The sequence below is a fragment of the Eubalaena glacialis genome, chromosome 10 (assembly GCF_028564815.1).
Source record: "Eubalaena glacialis isolate mEubGla1 chromosome 10, mEubGla1.1.hap2.+ XY, whole genome shotgun sequence".
Taxonomy (NCBI): Eukaryota; Metazoa; Chordata; class Mammalia; order Artiodactyla; family Balaenidae; genus Eubalaena; species Eubalaena glacialis.
The window spans coordinates 94488370-94507168 of NC_083725.1; the positions used below are offsets into that span (position 1 = coordinate 94488370).

At 38.3% G+C, this 18799-nt stretch overlaps 1 protein-coding gene across 3 annotated transcripts in view; it reads right to left on the minus strand.

Moving 5' to 3' along the window:
• DCDC1 (doublecortin domain containing 1) overlaps positions 1–18799 on the minus strand; it is a 424949-nt gene that overhangs the window by 356457 nt on the left and 49693 nt on the right. For all 3 annotated transcript variants that reach the window (XM_061201531.1, XM_061201532.1, XM_061201533.1), the window contains exon 6: positions 3540–3745. In XM_061201531.1, the coding sequence (XP_061057514.1) occupies positions 3540–3745 (206 nt within the window). The remainder of the gene's footprint in view (positions 1–3539; positions 3746–18799) is intronic.

Sequence of the window (18799 nt, forward strand, 5' to 3'; positions counted from 1 at the left end):
TGTCTAAATCTTCCTCTGGTTTAAAGGCGTCTGATAAAGTCTATTATTTATTTATATCTTGACAGTCATATGTGAGTAACTCAATACATTTTTTGTGGTTTTTCAGTAATAACAGGGAAAAGTCATTGCAATGAAATACGTTTACATACAAACATTAAGGGAATATTTATTTTTTTCTAAGTCAGACTTACTACACATACACTACTCCCGTCTTGCGAACCTGTAGACATATTCTTCTTCCTGATTTCTGAACTCCTTGCACTAATTCTCGTCTGGCAACCAGTGATATAATTTCCCATAAACTGTTTTCTCTGTCACACAACTTATTATCTTTCTCTTATGCTACATGAGTAGAACAAACAAGGAGTCTATGAAAATTTCCATTAATTAGTAAGTTGGAGATTTTAGAACACCAGAACAAGAGTTCTCAAACTTTAGTGGGACTAGGAAACATCTGGAGACATTTGCTGAAATTCAGATTCTCAGGCCCCATGTTCAAGAGATTCTTAATTCAACAGGCTTGGAGTAGGGCCTAGAAGTCTGAATTTTTAACACATAGCCCAGATGATTCGGATGCAGGTTTTCTCAGAAAGTCACTAGTATGTGTGCACAATAGAGTAAATGAAGATAGGGGAGTACTAGGAGAAAGGCATCCAAGAGAGCAGATAGGGAAAGATAATCTTAAAGTTGATGGTGAAGGGATATACCAGGATAGTCACAGGGAACAATCAGTTCAAACTGGAGTGAGTTTTTTCCATTCTTTCATTTATTTCAATATCTCTTTCATTGTTTTCTTCACCATTGTAATCTCATGCCATTAGTAATAGTACACAGAAAACCAAGCAAAAAGCAAATAAATGAGATACAATTATTAACTGCTGAGAAAAAAATAAAGATGTCTCATAAAGGAGATGCTATCCTGGATAATACAATAATCCACACAGCTTAATACCACTTCTCTGACAATGATTCTAAGAGATAACTGAGGGAAAAGAAACTTATCTACCACTAACACCAACCTTAAAAAGTTATGTATCTGGAGCAGTTTTCATCTTCCATTTACTTTGCATCTTGTACCCACATATTTTTCCTAATATCTTTTTCAACACATGGATAATGTTTAGCCTATACCCCATAGTAGCAGGTGCTGTGTTACTGCTGTTACTAAAACCATACCAAGTAATTCTAAAACCATCTGATTCCAGTTTCAAAGGGATGGGCCATAGTTCTGGTATTCTAGAGTTTAGAGAAGAATTATATCACTTTGTCGCTCATTTCAAACTTCTTAATAACTTAACCTCCTAAAATAAATAAACGGTTATGCCTTTGATTTTGTACCTATTGTTGAAATACAGGTATTTCCCCTTGGCTCCATTCTGAGCTCAGAGAGGACTTTTACGCTTCAACTACCTTATTTTATCACCTGTCTTCTATAATTCCCTCCTTATTTCACTGCAATAACCTTCACAATATTAGAGTCCTTTACTTTGTACTTCAGTTTTATATTACTTAGCAATAATCTAAAAATGGCTATTAGTCCCCAGCAGTCCTAATAATCTATCATAAAAGAGAAAATAACGTGTTTTTCCAATGACTATGCCACCTTTTTAGTCCTACTACTGATTTGGTATTTAATCAATAAATAGGGCATTATCCTGTGATTATCAACAAAGCTTTCAAAATTTAAATTTTATTTATAAAATAATTAGCTAGCCTTATTTTTATTCCCTCCAAAAAGTTCTATCGACACCCAAGACCAGTATTCCATTGCCTCCTCTCCTTTACCTCATTCTTAAAAGCACTATTGAGACGAATATTTACAAATACATTTATTACTGAATCTTGTCCGGAGTTTCATAAAAATTGTGAAAGTTCTTTAAATTCTACAAATTATAAGGAGAAAAAAATAAGCGAAAGAATTCCTTGATCATCCAGTTTTAAATGAATTGCTCTCTCGCGTCAAAAAGCAAAATAGCAGTGACATTTTTATTTATACTCAACCTTTCTTCTAAGAACATGTAATCTGTAAGAGTGACTATTACCCCAATTTTATCACTGAGGCATAGAATTACAGAGATTGAACTGAAGTGAACTCAAGAGGTTATCTAATCTAGCTTCCATCTCCAAGAATGACTGCATTTTAACAATCCAAGAGCTATGTCCACCTTCTCTATTTTTCAAAATCCCCAGGGAAGATGTTACAACTTGCCTTAGCAATTTGCTCTGGTGTGTAATATCCCTTGTTTTACTCATAATCCAAATCTGCAGATAAGAAGGAAATAAAACCCAGTTTCCCAGCTCCTCAGTAAATGCTCTTACCCAGATGTAGTTATAAAACAACTACAAAAATCAGTAGATGAAGAAATGGATATTTCAAAAATAAAAATTTCCAATATCTAGTCAACTATTCACCTGTTTCAAGCAATATTCATTTTGAAAATAGTCTGGTATAACAAAATAATTTATACCTATCTTCATTTCACAATAAACGTTTCCCATTAATAAGAAAAATAATTTCTAACTATTAGATGTATATTTATGAATCCTAAAGATAAGAATAGCAAAGATAAAAATACCAAGATAAGAATTTAATGGGAACTTTCTGGGTGCCAGGCATTGTATTCCACACGTGATATCACATTGAATACTTACATCAGTTCTATCAGGTAGGCATATTATTATCACCAATTTTCAGATAAAGAAATCGAGACTCAGACAATGTAAGTTATCCAAGGTCTTATAGCTAGTGAATGACAAAGCTAGGATTAAAACCTAGAGAGTTTGGTTATGTTTCACTGTCTCTCTAATACATATTTAATAAATTTTAGTTGCTTTTATTATTATTAACAAGCTACTTTAAGATACAGTGAAAAATCTTTATCTGAAAAAAAAGGCTTTTTTTTTTTCCCCCCAAATTCCCATTAATTCCTCTATATTTTTAAATATCAAAGATCTGGGAAGTACAAGCACCTTCTAAAAAACATGCATTTATATGACAAGTAATACTTTAAAATTTGTTTTTTTAAAGTTTGCTGGATTGTTACATGATTTTTCTTAGGCCCATCCAGATTTACTTTTTAAAACGCATATGGATATTTTTAAACTGAATTCTAGTTATTTCAGACTTAATTTATTGTTTCAAAGAACAGAGGTGCTTCTAGGTTTTACTACTAGTATTCTAAATGAAAAGGACCCGTTTTGAGATTTGAAGATAGTTAAATTGGCTTCAATCTAAATATCTTGTAAAATATTATAACCAACTAGAATGTTTCTTCAAGTGTAAACATAACTTTTAACCAGGGAAATGGCCAACTATGTTAGTCAAATTATTTCCTGAGATACTGTTGCTTTATTAAAGTAAGTTATGTTGTTAGTGCAATAAGCATATATCTAAACAGCTGAATTTTTGCATTCTATATAATGCCTTCTTAATATTTCAGTTTATTAGTTGACACGATATATAAAAGGAAAAAACACATTTCAAGAGTCACAAAAACTCTGAAATTTAATTTATACTTCAATATTTAATACAAAATTACCTTTTTCATTGTTTCCTTTCCCACTGTAATCTCATGCCCATCCTGCCCCATGCCATTCTTAAAGAAAAGAATTCGGACTGAGGTCTTCTCAGTAAGTTTCTTCATTCTAATAGAAAGAACAGGTTTGGTTTTCCGTATTTTGACATCAGTAGGAAGCATCAGCCCATTCATTGTCCAAGTTACTTTCTTCATTAACAACAGATGGTCTAGAAGAGAATTTTTTTTTTTTTAAGTCAGGTCAATATTTGGCTTCAAAATTAAAAATGGACATATCATGCTTCCCCTCCCCTTATTACCTATATCATATACACTGGCCAGTCTCCATCCATAGATGCTGGTTTCCTGAAATGCTACCACCAGCTTCCCACTAACCGTGACATAAGCTGTAGCAAGCTGTCTGCTCTGATAGCCTGCATAAATCATCATTTCTGAAGGGAACAGATGTTCAGGGTATGAAAGAGTAATACCACAATTTAGTCCTAATTAAAATTCACCTTAGCATGCCTCTATCACTGATCAGCACTGGGCTGAAAGGGTCCACTGAAAGGGTCCAAGGTCCTTTGCTTACTATAAAACAACATGGGTCCTGAACTTTTGTGTTCTTTGGGGTTGGGAAAACACTCTTTTTTCTCTTTAATATGATTATTATCCAAGTTACTTTAAAGATGATGACCTCCAAGTAGTAACCTTATACATAATTCTTCTCCTGTGACTAGAATGAAGGTGGCTTCTAGGACATCTTTGGTAACAGGTTGAAACTATTTCACTAAAAATGAAAACCAGTTTTTCATTAACAATTTACTTTGACCCATACATTTTCAAAGATGTGTGCATGAATATAAGTTTCAAAACTCCCACTAATATTAATGGGAGTGCAAATAAATTACTATGTATGATTTTGAAAATGTACGGGTAAGAACAGAAGTGTAGTATATTGCATACTAAGTTGCTGTCACCATTTCTCCCTTTTCAAGAGGTTTCACTTCATAAATAAATAATTTGCACCTTGGTTATTGACTTTATTTGTGCATTCAATTTATTTTAGATTATATTTTCTTTTCACATAATTATAAAAATACAATGATTCCTCCGTCATCTGCTCTTTATTTGTCCTAATAAGAGAAATAAAATTTTATTTGCATAGAACTTAAAATGCCTGCATTTATTTGTTTGCTCAAATTTCCAAATAACCCTTCACTATTAGTATTTACCTTGAAAGAAGCATGGCCTCTTTAACCTAGAAATGGTACTTTATATAAATCTGCTAGTATTGATATGAAACATGAACCGGTGGTTGTATACAAACTTCAAGTCCCAGAATGGCTACATTACATGTTCAAAAAAACAAAAACACTTTCTCTCCCTCTCTCTCTCTCTCTCTCTCTCTCCCCCCAACACACACATACACACTCACACATACATACACATACACACACATATACAGTGGGCAGGAATATGAGCAAAACTTGGAGAATAAATTAAAACTAGAAGATTATAAATATGATTAAGACTTCAAGAAGAGAAAAATTTTTTACAGAAATTAGTTACATATTTTGTCACTTTGTAATCTTAAATTGATAGGAATTAGAATTAGAATAATAAGCTAGAAGATAATGAGATCATATATGCCTGAAAGAATTGAGAACAGTGGTCAAATAAATACTTGTACATGTATGTTCATAGCAGCACTATTCACAATAGCCAAAGATGGAAACTCAATCTCTACCAATGGGTAAATGGAAAAATAAAGCGTGGTATATACATATGATGGAATATTATTCAGCAATAAAAGGAACGAAGTACTGATACATACTACAATGTGGATGATCCTCAAAACATTATGCTAAGTCAAAGAAGCCAGACATAAAAGGAGATATACTGTATACTTCCATTTATATGAACTATCCAGAATAGGTAAATCCATAGAAACAGAATGCAAATTGATGGTTGCCAGGGGCTGGGGGCGGGGGGGAATGGGAAGAAATAAATGGATAAGGGGTTTTATTTTGGAATGATGGAAATGTTTTGGAACTACATAGGAATGGTGGTTGCACAACACTGCAAATGTACTAAATGCCACTGATTGTTCACTTTAAATGATTAATTTTATGTTATGTGAATTTCACCAAAATAAATAAAGAAAGAAGGAGGAAGAAGAGGAGAAGGGGGAGGAAGAAGGAGACTACTAATGGCCAGTATCTCTGAAAATAAAAAAACATCTCTCACTGGGAAAAAAATAAATTCCTGTATTTTGATAGGAGTGTACCCACAATCTGGACACGTTTCCCCCCCCCCCCCAGATGCTTTGCCTTGTGGAAAGGGTATAATCCTTTAAACTAGGTTTGAATCTCAGTTCTGTAACTTAGTGTCCCTAGATGAGTCATACCTCCCTGCATCTTTGATTTCTCATCTACAAAGCATGCAGTGGGCACCACTCCACCAGCTGATGAGGATTAAATATCCTACATGTAAAAGTACCTAACACATTAAGGTCACTCCATATATGTTGGCTTCTTTCCCCACATCCCTGAAGTCCCATGCTTCAGGAGCTCTAGAGTATATTAACTGTTACATCAGAGTCCAACCAGAAAAACAGAATCCATTCAGCGTTTTTGAACAGAGGGACTGACTGCAGGGAATTGGTTACGTAAGTAATGGAAAAGACCAAGAAGCAACAAAAGGACAGTGACACAACCCAGAGATTAGCAACCGCAAAAAACCACTCCCACCAAGGCCAGAGGGAGAAGGTGTGACAGGTACCCAGATTTAGAAAATCTTACCAATAAAGCGTTTTCCCCTTTGATTTTTCTGACCAGGCCAGAATTAGGTTGAGGTGAGTGAAGGGCCAAGAATGCAAAATTTAAGGAAGCATGCTCGGGGTGGGGCAAGTGCACAGCCCTCAAAGTGCGTGCCTCCTTAAATCTTGTCCTGTAGGTGCTGCACTAGTCTCTCCCTAGTCACAGCCCTGGCTTTGACTATCTCTTCTATATGCAGAATTCCTGAAATTCCACTAAAAATAATGCTATTAGCCAGACGCTGTTTTATATGATTTACAGGTTTTAACTCATTTAGTCCTCTCAACAACTCTATGAGAGGACTATATTACCATTGTAATACCATTACCCTCATTTACAGGTGAGAAAATTGAGGCACAGAGAAGTTAAATAACTTGCCCAAGATCTCACAGCTTGTAGGTGATCGTGCTGGGATATGAAGTCAGTTCTAGAAACTGTGCTCCAAATCACTACACTCTTCTGTCTCCATCATACATTTTCTGCCATTTTTTCAAGTTCAATACGTCTGAAACAAAATTTCACATTTTTTTGCACAACTTGATGCACCCTTCACACTTCTTATTTCTGTCAATGTTTCCACTTTTTTCAAGGTTTTCCACTATCTCAGGGAGATTTTGAACCCTTGTCTCCTATTCATTTCTCTGCAAACAATTGCTTATTCATTCAATGATATTTATTGGGTGTCCACTCCTCAAGGCACCAGGGTGACAGCTGTGAATAGGACAGAATAGCTTGTACAGATCACAGCCTCTTGGGGAGAGACAAACAGTGGAAGGCCTCTCTGAAGAGGGGACATCTGAGCAGAGAGGCCTGAATGATGAGATGTTAGTGATGAAAACCTGAGGGAAGGAGCATTCCAGGCAGAGAGAAAATCAAGCACTGAGTCTCCGAGCTGCGAATGAGCTTGGCCGGTTTGAGAAAGAAAAATAAAGTAAGTTTGGACAGGGAGAGAATATGTATGGATAAAGCCAAAAGGTAGAAAGGGGCCAGATTGTGTAGACCAGGATGAGGGGTTTGGGGTTTATCTTGGATGTGATGGGAAGCCATTGGAAGGCTCTCAGCAGAGCACCTTATGAAGATCAGGCTGTAACGGAGTGTAGGGAACACTGGGGGTGTCCCCTGGATTCTCTGTACCAGGCTCGTGCGCCCAAACTCCAGCTGCTGTGACTCCAGGCCATTAACGCCTCACAGCTGACCCTTCTCCTGAGACCTGCTGTCTGCTGAAAGGAACCAGCCCCGTAGCCAGGAAATGCCTGTGATGTGATGAGCTCTTCCTTCCTCCTCAGGGGGACAGTCCACAGCCAATGACTGGGGGCACACACAGCCAGTCCCCTTGCCTCAGGGAGGGGCAGCGCAGCGGTGTGTTTCCCACTCCAGACTGGGGCCAGACTTCAGCCGAATAAAGGGCTTGGCCGAGCTTCTGCCTCTGCCCTGTGCCACCTCCCTCACTCCTTCACAGGTTCCACCTGACAGTGTTCCCTAAGGCCCTTGCGCAAAAATCACCATCTCAGGCTCTGCGTCTAGGGAACCTGACCTCAGACAGAGTCAAAGAAGGGAGACCTAACTCTCAGCTCTGCCGTCTTCACAATAACTCTTCAAAGCATCCTTCCTTTCCATTCCCAGTCAGGCCCGCTGGCCCATTTCTCTCTCGACCTCATCTGAGAGATCATCTGCAAGAGGCATCCTAATTGTATTTGATCCTCCTCCATTACATCTGACATTCTATACTCCAATTACAGCTGAATTTCCCTACAACATCAATTTTGTCATTGCCCGATGAAAAAGTTCTGGGAGTTAGCTTTTGAAGTTTTCCACGAGTCAGTCAGCCAGCCAGTCTGTCTGTATGTCTGTCTGTCGGTCGGTCAAGCAGTCCACAAATACTTATTGAGCCCATCTTATGTGCCAGACCCTGTGCAAGGACTATGAAACAGACACAGTCCCTTCACTTAAACGCACGTCTAACAGAAGAGTTTACTGACAATCTGACCCTATCCAAACTTACTGGTTTTATCTTACTCTAGTTTACAGCACTACCTAAGCTGTCTGTTGATTATTCCATGAATACACCAAGTTCATCTTTAAGTCCATCCTTCACCTATTCAGACTCAAGTCCTTCTCAAGATCCAATTTAAGACCTTCCTTCAGTGCTCCAGCTTAAAATGACCTGTCATCGCTTGAATCCTTTGAGCATTTGCAGCCTGTAACACCCACCCATATATGCATTCAAAAGTGTTTGAGAGCTTACCACATGCCAGGCACTGTACTACCTGCTAGGGAAAGAGCGTAAACCATCTGGAATTATTATGTAAACGTTTTATAAGTGTATATCCTATTTCTGCTTCCATATTTAAACCCTTAGAAAGTAGGAATCAAGTCTGTATTTCTCATTACTTGCTCCAAGGTATATAGAAATTCACTGCACATGGTATAGTTACTAGATGTTAACCTTTCCTGTGCATTTAAATGTTCAACTAATACAAATTTAATTTTATGTCACTTTTCATAACATACCGATTATGCAAAATAAACTTTATTGCCTATGTGTATGTACCTACCATCTTTATTTCCTACCTCTCCCCAGTGTGAACTTAAATATGGTTGTTCTACCACCTTGATGTTCACTAATGACCACAATGGATACAATTTTTTCAGGAAAAGAAGAAAACTTGCCAAGGAGAACGGCTTGGCAAATGAAGGTCTAGAAGGAGTGGAATAGACTGGGATGAACTCAGAGTACATTTAAGGTAAATGCTTATATTTTCCTCAAGTCTCCCTTTGGAGGTCATCCCTTCTAGGAAGTCTTTTCCAGCTTGGACACCCTGCTTTCTGCTCTTTGTGAAGACAGCTACCACTGAACTGACCCCACTGCACTAGCACTTTATGCTTTCTTGGCTAAACGTGCACTGCTTATCTGGGGCATGGAGTAGGTGCTCAATAAGTGCTGAATGAATTAATGAACAAACCTGTCTTTTATTCCAATAAAACATTTCAATAAAAGGAATATATTCATAATTCTATTACGTAAAAACAGCTAAGGACACTTTACTCCACTTAAAAATTAGGCAGCCTAAATTTTTTTTTAAATTGCATTTCTGAAGTTCCAAATAGTTTTTTTGAAAGAACTCTAGGTGGATCTAGGAAAACCACATAATAAATTTTCAAATAAATTTGAAAATATTCTTTACAACATAAATTATATATAGGTGTTTTTAAAGGTACTCCTACTTTCCAGATCCTTGTTGATAAACATGGAAAGACTATTGGAAATATATAAAACTTTTTATACAAATAAAGATTTTTAAACCAACCTGCAAAGCAGCCTAATAAAATAATACTAATGATGACTAAAACATATTAATAATATACTAGATAGGCAGCAAAGCCTTAAAAGCATGGGCTCTGAAGCCATACTCCAGGGATCTGAAACTTCACTTTGCCTCTCACTAACTCTGTAACCTTGCGAAATCAGTCAATCTCATTTGTCTTAGTTTTCTTATCTGAAAAATGGGAACAATAATAGTAATTCCCTTACCCGTTTTATGGATGAAAGAAATTTCTACAGATAGACCACTTTGTGTAAATACGAAACACAGTAAATGTTGCTGATATTATTACCCTCCTTGTGATTTTCACCAAGAAATTAGCATATAGAAAGCAGTGTGTTAAGTACTTTGTATACACTAACTGGTCTTATCCTCAAAACCCTACGAAGCAGATAATATTACAGTCTTCATATCACAGATGAGGAAAATGAGACCTGGAGAAATTAAGCAACTAGATCTGTATAATAAATCGATTAAGAGAATCAGAGACCAGACCCAGGCTGAATGATTCCAGAGCCTGCTTTTTTAACCGTGACACCGTGCACACCCTCAAGTGCCTAAAAAGTAATAAAAGAATTCCCCTAATTTAAAATAACTGGATTTCCCATGCTTCTTGCTTTCCCACTTTCCACCATCACCCCACCTTAGCACCCATTTAAAAAGCATCTGCCTTTAGTGGCTATATTTTGTTCAACATGTCCTTATGGAAACGACTGTGACTCAGTTCACAAATCTTTGTGTCTGTTGTCAGTCAAATAAGGTTTCTCAGCCTCAGCAAGTGTTGACATTTCTTTGTTCTTTGTTGCGGGGGGGCTGTACTATGCGTTGCGGAATGTTTAGCAGCATCCCTGGCCTCTACCCACTAGATGCCAGTAGCACCTTCCCCGTTGGGATAACAAAAAAATGTTGCCAGAAATTGCCAAATGTTCCCCAGGAGTTGAAATTTCCCCTAGTTGAGAACCACTGCAGTAAAGGAGTTTGAGACAATCCCCTTCTGTAGAGGTGCAGGGAGCTGCGAATAAGCTACTGGCACACACCATGCTCTTTTCCGATTCCAACTTTTGATCATGACTTTTCCCCTCCCTCTTTGCTGGGCTATCTTCCTTCCTTCTCAACTCAGTGCCACCTCCTTTAATCTACCCTCTTCAGGGTTCACAGCCTCACCTTTGCGTCCCTCATTTTATTGAACTCTTCCGTTTTTGTATGTGCGTCTCTGTCAGACTTTGAACATTTCAAGGGTATGAAATGTGTTTTCATCTGTGTACCTCCAGTATCTGGTATGTTGTAAACATAGTGTGCTTGCTGGATGTTTAACAAAATAATAAAAGTTGATCATACATTTTCAATGTAAGCATTTGTTCCCTGCTGCAGAGCCAGCACCTGAAATAATGTTTAATCCCATAGTAAATGCTCAATAAATATTTGGAAAATATTTTTCAAACACGTCAGATCAGAGTATGACTATTATTTCATTAGGTGGATATTAGGTAATATTTCCATTAGGTAGATATTGACTTATATTTTCTCTGTATATTGGAAAAAGATTACATTTTTATACTCATGATTAATTAGCATTTTCATTACCATGTCCCTCCTTGAATTTACTCAGAAACCAGAATATGTATCACGGAGGACAAAGTAAGAAGAAGCAAAAAAGTCATAGGCTTAGTGCATTACTTTGCACGGGTTCAGAACTGTAAAACCAATGAAACTTTAAAAATGATTGATTCTAACCACCCATTTCATTTACTCAATTAGTCATTCAACATACATTCACTGAGTGCCTACCAAACATTGCCTGCTAGAGACGCTGCACAGGGAGGACCTCAGAGTTCTTGGTCTTTTGGGAGAACAAGAAAGGAAAACAACACACAGTATGACAGGTGCTTAGTCAGAGATGTCACAGGGTATTGAGGGAGCCTGGAGTAGGGGCACCTGCCACAGCCTGTGGTGGCCAAGAAAGTCTCCCCAGGGGAAGGACGTGAGGTAGGACTTGAAGGATACATGGAGTTGGCAAAAGAGGGAAAGCATCCTCCAGGGAGAGGAAACAATGGAGGTGAAGACCCAGAGTTATGCAACAATATGATGGACTGTTGGGAGGAAACTGAACACAGAGAGGCCAGAGATGGGAGCAAGGAAGGCGGGACGTAGCCTACACAGATCAGAGCCTCTGCACAACTCTAAGAAGTCCCACATTCCCCAAAGCAAGCCATTCTAATCTTTTGGGCAGGAGGGACTACTGGAAAAATCTTCCTTACATTAAGGCAAAATCCATTTTCCTATGGAACAAAGCTATTGGGGTAAGCGAGGACGAGTACAGATCTAGAACAGCATGTCTCAAAGTGTGCACCACGGGCCTTCTATATAAGAACCAACTGGAGAACCAGGGAACCCTCACATTTAGCAACACGAGGTGAATCACAGCTCTAGGGACATATGCCTTCATATGAAGAAAGGTGATGAGGGCTGACAGCCAGGGTAAGCATTATTACATCCAGAGGCAAGAAGAAAAACAGGATCTGACTCTTTTACACCAGCTTGGAGCACCTGAGGATGCTCAACAAAGACCTGAGTGGGTTTTAGCCCTGGTGAGAAAGAGGGTTAAGCAAGGCTGGGAGTGGGTGGAATAAGGAGTAATCAAGCGGTGAGGGGACTGTTGGGCATGGGGGACAGGAAGCCAGTCTGAGTATTAAAGCAAGAAATGTATTGCCATCTAAACCCACTTTGAACTTCTCAGGAAACATACTAGCCATAGCTAACAAATGCTTTCTACACCTCTGTCTTTTGTTAACTTTCTCATCTCAAAACCCTGACATCCCTCTCAGGGCTGAGGCTATCTGGTACCTTTGTAAGAACTGGAAAACAGCCTCGGGCCTCCCTGGTGGTGCAGTGGTTGAGAATCCGCCTGCCAATGCAGGCGACACGGGTTTGAGCCCTGGTCCGGGAAGATCCCACATGCAGCAGAGCAACTAAGACCGTGCACCACAACTACTGAGCCTGTGCTCTAGAGCCCGCGAGCCACAACTACTGAGCCCACGTGCTGCAACTACTGAAGCCCGCGTGCCTAGAGCCCTTGCTCCACAACGAGAGAAGCCACCACAAAGAGAAGGCCGTGCACCGCAATGAAGAGTAGCCTCCGCTCACTGCAACTAGAGAAAGCCCCGCGCGCAGCAACAAAGACCCAACACAGCCAAAAATAAATAAAATAAATAAATTTATAAAAAAAAGAAAAAAAAAGAAAACAGCCTCTCCACCCCCACCCAGCTCCACAGTCCTTCAGCTGTGCACGACAGGGAGCAGTGGCCCGAAACCTTCCCAAAGGTCACCCCGTCTCCTCTTTCTTACTTCCTTACTTTCAATAATAGTTAATAAGCACCTACTATATGCAAGGTACTATGAGAAATACAAAGGGAAGTGTTAAATGAAGAAGAAAGCCTCCCCCCACTCCCCAACCACCAAAAGAAAAAAAGATTGAGGGTAGAGAATGGGTAAAAAAGGGCATTCCTGAGAGGATGTGAGAAGACTGAAAATCACAGATCTATAGGTTCCTGTGAGAATAATTTATCCCAGCACTCCACTTCGGACCATTGTCTCGTCTCAGACAAGCATTAGCATAACCATTAGCCTCTCTGCCATGTAATTATTCTTGGGCTGGCTTACTCTGGCCCCCTGCCAAACGGGAACATTCACAAATCTACATATGAATTTGGGATAGGGGATTTTTAATATACTCCTTCTAAATGTCCACTCACTGTTTGCGGCCAGGCAGGCTGCTCTAATGAGGTCTTTACCCTCCCCTCCCACCACGGATGGTTCATCATGGTACCTATTTGGTCGTTCATTCAGTCACTAAACAACATTTACTGAGCAACAATTAAGTGCCAGGCCCTGTGCCAAAAAATGATGGTGAACAAGGTAGCCATGGTTTATGCCCTAAGGAACTTGGTTTAGAGGGGAAAACAGACGTTTATTTCACCAGTCATTATGAATCTGATGATCACAAAAGGGTACATTGAGAATGAGCTTATCCTTACTAGTGGGAGCTTCCGCAGAAAGTAGGACCAAATACAATGCCAATCCATCCATGAAGCTCAAAAGCAGGAGCCTTGGAGTTCCCATTTGGAGAGTTCTTCAATCTCCCCCTTGTTGACAGTTCTCTCAGCAAATTCTCTGTCCCTACACACACAACTGTCAAAGATGGGGTCCTAGTCTCACTTTATCATCTCATGCCCTCCTTTAAATTTGCTAGCCACACCTAGTGGGTTCCAAAGCATCATGACCAGACCCGCCCCAGTGTTTCTCTCTAGAAAGTTAAGAGCCCACTGGGTGAGGATAGGGGTGAGGCCTGCACTCTAGTGAAGTTCTAGTGAAGGTCTGTCATAACCTTGGGAAAAACTTCCCCAAAGGGCTACATCCCAGTCAAGTCCCCCTGACTGTTCATGTTCATACACTTACTCTCTTGCAACACTCAGAGAATATTATGCCCCAACCATAGGATATATTTTATTTTGAAGAACCCACATCCTATTTTATTTTCTTGGCTTTGTTTATAACCAAATCATGAAAAAAATAAAGCATGTTCTAGCATTAGAAGGTCTATCTACAATATCACCACATTTTCTCAGTCTACTTCAAAAAAAGCCAATGCCTGCCAAGAAATTAAATAAATCTGGGTGCTCCCCACATTGTAATTTTCCATTTTGCATGTGTCAGGCAAAGAGAATACTGCCTTATTCTGTCACCAGAATAAAAGCAGCAAACTTGCAACTTCAAATCCATGAGCTTATTAAAAATCTTATTTTTAAAAATTCATTCTCTTGTAGTTGGGCAATAAACTTGAAAATACATGAATGCTCTGACTGTCAAGTAAGTATAGATAATGACATTAAATATGAACAAGCACATCATTTCATGGGTGCAGGACGAGTTTATAAAACATAAATGCTCTGACAGTAAGAAAACATACTGCTATATTCAATTATATCATCTGCTCAAAATACAATTGCTTCTATGTTTGGTAAATAGACTAAATCCAGGTCACATTCCTGTGTTCAACTGAGTTTCTAGTCACTCCCTTTTCTCTAAATACTTGCGTTCTTTGTTTCTACATGTTCTTAAGTGTCATCGTTTATTGCTATAGGCATGATGGCTATACTTAACTAATAATGACAGTGGTTGTCATTAGATTTTAACTCAGTAACACTAGTCTGACATATCATTTGAAGTATGTCTTCAATTTAAATTTGATTAAAATTACAAACATCCCATCTATTGTGCCAATCAAAATGTTGTCACCCTTTCCCTGAACTTTTCTATGAACTTTCTTGAAATAAGTTATGGCAGCTTAAAGTTAAGGCTAGCCTTGGGTCATAAACATATTTTAAAATACCACTCTTGGAATTGAGCAGAGCAAGGCCAATTGGGGCTCCTTTACTAAAAGGACTTGATTTTGACTTACACCCCAGAAAAATTCTCAAGGCAAAAAGTATAATATAGTGAGACTTCCAAGGCTTTAACTCAGATTCCCATATCATGCTGTAACACAAGTGCTCGGTAGGGATTTTAATTTGGTTGTATGCATTTTAAGATCTCGGACCTAGCAAATACCTTTGGTAGTAAAACCAGGTACTTTCCTGTACGCAAAACCGATGGAAACGTGTTGAGCAAGAGATGGAGCAAAAGAAGGAAAATAGATAAAGAGCACGTGCAAATACAATGTTTTACACACATATACAGCAGGCTTCTTACACACATCGTCTTATTTACTCCTCATAGTTACACTATTGGGCTCAATTTATGGATGAGGAAACTGAGGCTTAGAGAGGTTAAGTGACTTGCCCAGGTTCATAGAGTAGTTTGCTTCCCTGGCAATGATAAAAAAGTAGAGACAAATTATTGTGTTGTTGTTGTTTTCCTGAACCCAGGCAGCTATTCTGGGAAGGTAACAGTGGACACAAGGTTCTGATTAATAGCCTTGGGATCTTTTTTTTTTTTTTTAGTGTTTTTCTATGTATGGGAAGATGCAAGAGCCTGGGCTCATTGAAAATATTCCTTTGATAGGCATCTTTTTTTAAAAAAATAAATAAATAAATTTGTTTATTTATTTATTTATTTATGGCTGTGTTGGGTCTTCGTTGCTGCATGCGGGCTTTATTCAGTTGCAGCAAGTGGGGGCTACTCTTCACTGCCGTGCGTGAGCTCCTCATTACCGTGGCTTCTCTTGTTGCGGAGCACGGGCTCTAGGTGCGCGGGCCTCAGTAGTTGTGGCACACGGGCTCAGTAGTTGTGGCTCGCGGGCTCTAGAGCACAGGCTCAGTAGTTGTGGTGCACGGGCTTAGTTGCTCCGCGGCATGTGGGATCTTCCCGGACCAGGGATCGAACCCGTGTCCCCTGCAATGGCAGGCAGATTCTTAACCACTGCGCCACCAGGGAAGCCCTGCCTTGGGATATTAACAGCATTTGGAACTTTAGTTATGTTTATGAAATGCTATTCTCTGTGTCCTATTTAGACGACGGATTTATAAACATTTAATTTTCAAATAATTTATCTTTTTTTTTTAGAAAAATAAGACACTATCCAATAATCCTTCTAGATATTATTACCTCTATTATACAGGTAAGGATAATGACGTGCAGACCAATCTGCCCAAGGTCATATAACAGGGACTAGAATCTTGCAATACCATCTGACTTCAAGTCGAGTGTTCTTCCCACTAAATAATAATGCATTTCTCATGTCTCTCCTAACAGCTGTCTGAAAGCTTCAAAAACGAATGGTTTGGAAGGCAAAACCCTGAAAGAGTACATATAGACTATATAAATGAATTCTCAGGTAAAGTAGCAAGCAGGGTAGGTAGACAACTGCCTAAGAGATTTCATTTAAAAAGATTACTGCAAATGCCTGGTTCAGTTTTTAAATTCCCTCCTTTTGTTTCCATGACATCATTTGTTCTTGTGATACCACTCTTTTTACTGCCTTTATAACACTTAACACTGTCAATAAATAACTTATTTAGTTCTCTCTATGTTTATGTCTATTGCTTCTTCCACCTTATTAGAACCAGAGTTCCATGAGACCTCTGTCTTGTTCACACCATATCCTGGCATACTGTAGGGACTCAATAAACACTTCTTGAGGAAATGACTGAATGAATGAATGGTCTCTCTTTAACTATTCCTCTGTCTCCTTAGACGGAACCATATATTTTTTTTTATTGCCTTCCACACACTCTCTCAGCTCTAGTCAGGGAGATATTCTCTCTGTCCACTTTTACCCATGTAGCAATCAACTCAGGTGATAAAGACAGCATTTATAACCCTTCTGAGTTAATATCCTAGTGAGAATTAAAATTTATCAGATTTCTTTGCAGCTATGACAGAAAGACCATATCCAAAACCCTTAAGGTCAGATGTGATTCCATAAGTAGACATTTTTGAATTTCAAAAATGTTAATATGTTACATATATCAAATATTATGTAATGTGCCCAGCAAGGTCTAGGAGAGCAACCCATAATCAAACACATTAATTATTTTTCATCAAAACAATCGATTGGTTATACCAAATAAGGTCCTGCTATTAAATGAGTTATAAAAAAATTGTTTGGTCATCTGCAATTTTGGATTTTAGAATTGCATATAAGAGACTGCGGACTTGTAGCACTAACTCAGGGGTTGTAAGGAGAAAGTATAATACACTTTAAGCACATGCTGAGTGCATGGCATGCAGAAAGTATTCAAATTATCAGGACAGTTATAGGTTTGCAGGCAGCTTCATTAAACAAGTGTAGCCTCTGTGTGCATATATACAATATATACAATGCAACAATTCATGAATATGTCAAGAATTTAGATGTTTCTCAATGATTTGTTATTTTGACAGTATGAGATGCTGCCATATGCATTCTCTAAATTTTCCTACTGGCTAAGGATTCTTTTCGGTGGCGGTGGGGGGGGTCCACCTCTTGCAATGTCTTCAGACCCACATCTGTTTATATAGTAAGGATACTGTACACATTTATAGGTTTAAAACTTTTGAAATAGGGAAATATATAAAATATATGCCTATAGTTTTACCCTCACTTGTAGAAATAGATAAAAGAATCATGTGCTCTCTCAGAAGTTGGTTTTTTTTCTTTTTTTCTCTGCGTAATATCACTTTCCTGCTTTTGGTATATGCAGCTAAGTGCGAGATGAGGTGGACTGACAATCTCACCTAATACATATACTATACAAACAAAATGATAATAGAGAATTTGGGAACACCCACTCTAACTCCTGCTGCAGCTGCCCAACTTAAGTAGTGGTCACCCTATGGGTGAGCATCACAAAGCCCAGTATTAACTTTAGCAGGACTAATGCAGCCATCAGTGTAGACAGCACTGTAGCATTGTCTTGAGATCCAGCAGCAAGAATAGCAAGTGTGATGTGGGTAGTGGGTCACTTCTCGAAACTTGTGCTTTTAACACAACCATTTAAAAATCGACAAATTCAGGAGACATATAATGGAACAGAATATAATGCATGAATCCAGGTTCATTAAACTAATACATTCTTTGAAAAACAAAATATGACAGAACATTTCATTACTGATGCAGATATGAGAAAAAGTGTTATGCTGCTATTTAGAATGTGTCTTGTATGCCGTGGAATTGAAATATTTCCAAATCATCAATAATTAAAATGATGAGAATCCATCATTTCACTGACATTTACTTCTACATGAAAAGATGGCCTATTTTAAATGTGCTCACACATATTCTTGTCAATCACTAGCTGTCACAGCAAATTATTTCATTTTGTAGATCACATGGCAGTTAGCAGAAATCTCTAGGTTTAAATTTAGATCTTAGGTGTAGTATCAAGAACTCTTTTCATGGATTTTTTTTTTCTGCGCCTACATCTTCACAATACAGTATATAAAAGATGTAAAATCCTATTTGTAATACTCAGTTTCACTTCTGGTTAACAAAACTCAGGACTGAAATGAATCACTATAAATGATAACACTGAAAGCCAAATAGTAGAATAGGATATACAGGAAAGAATGAAAATACAAAACTAAAATAAATAAATAAATAAAAATAAACAATCAGAACTCCATACAATGAAACTTGGACCTAATGAATTAGGCCCAAACAGAT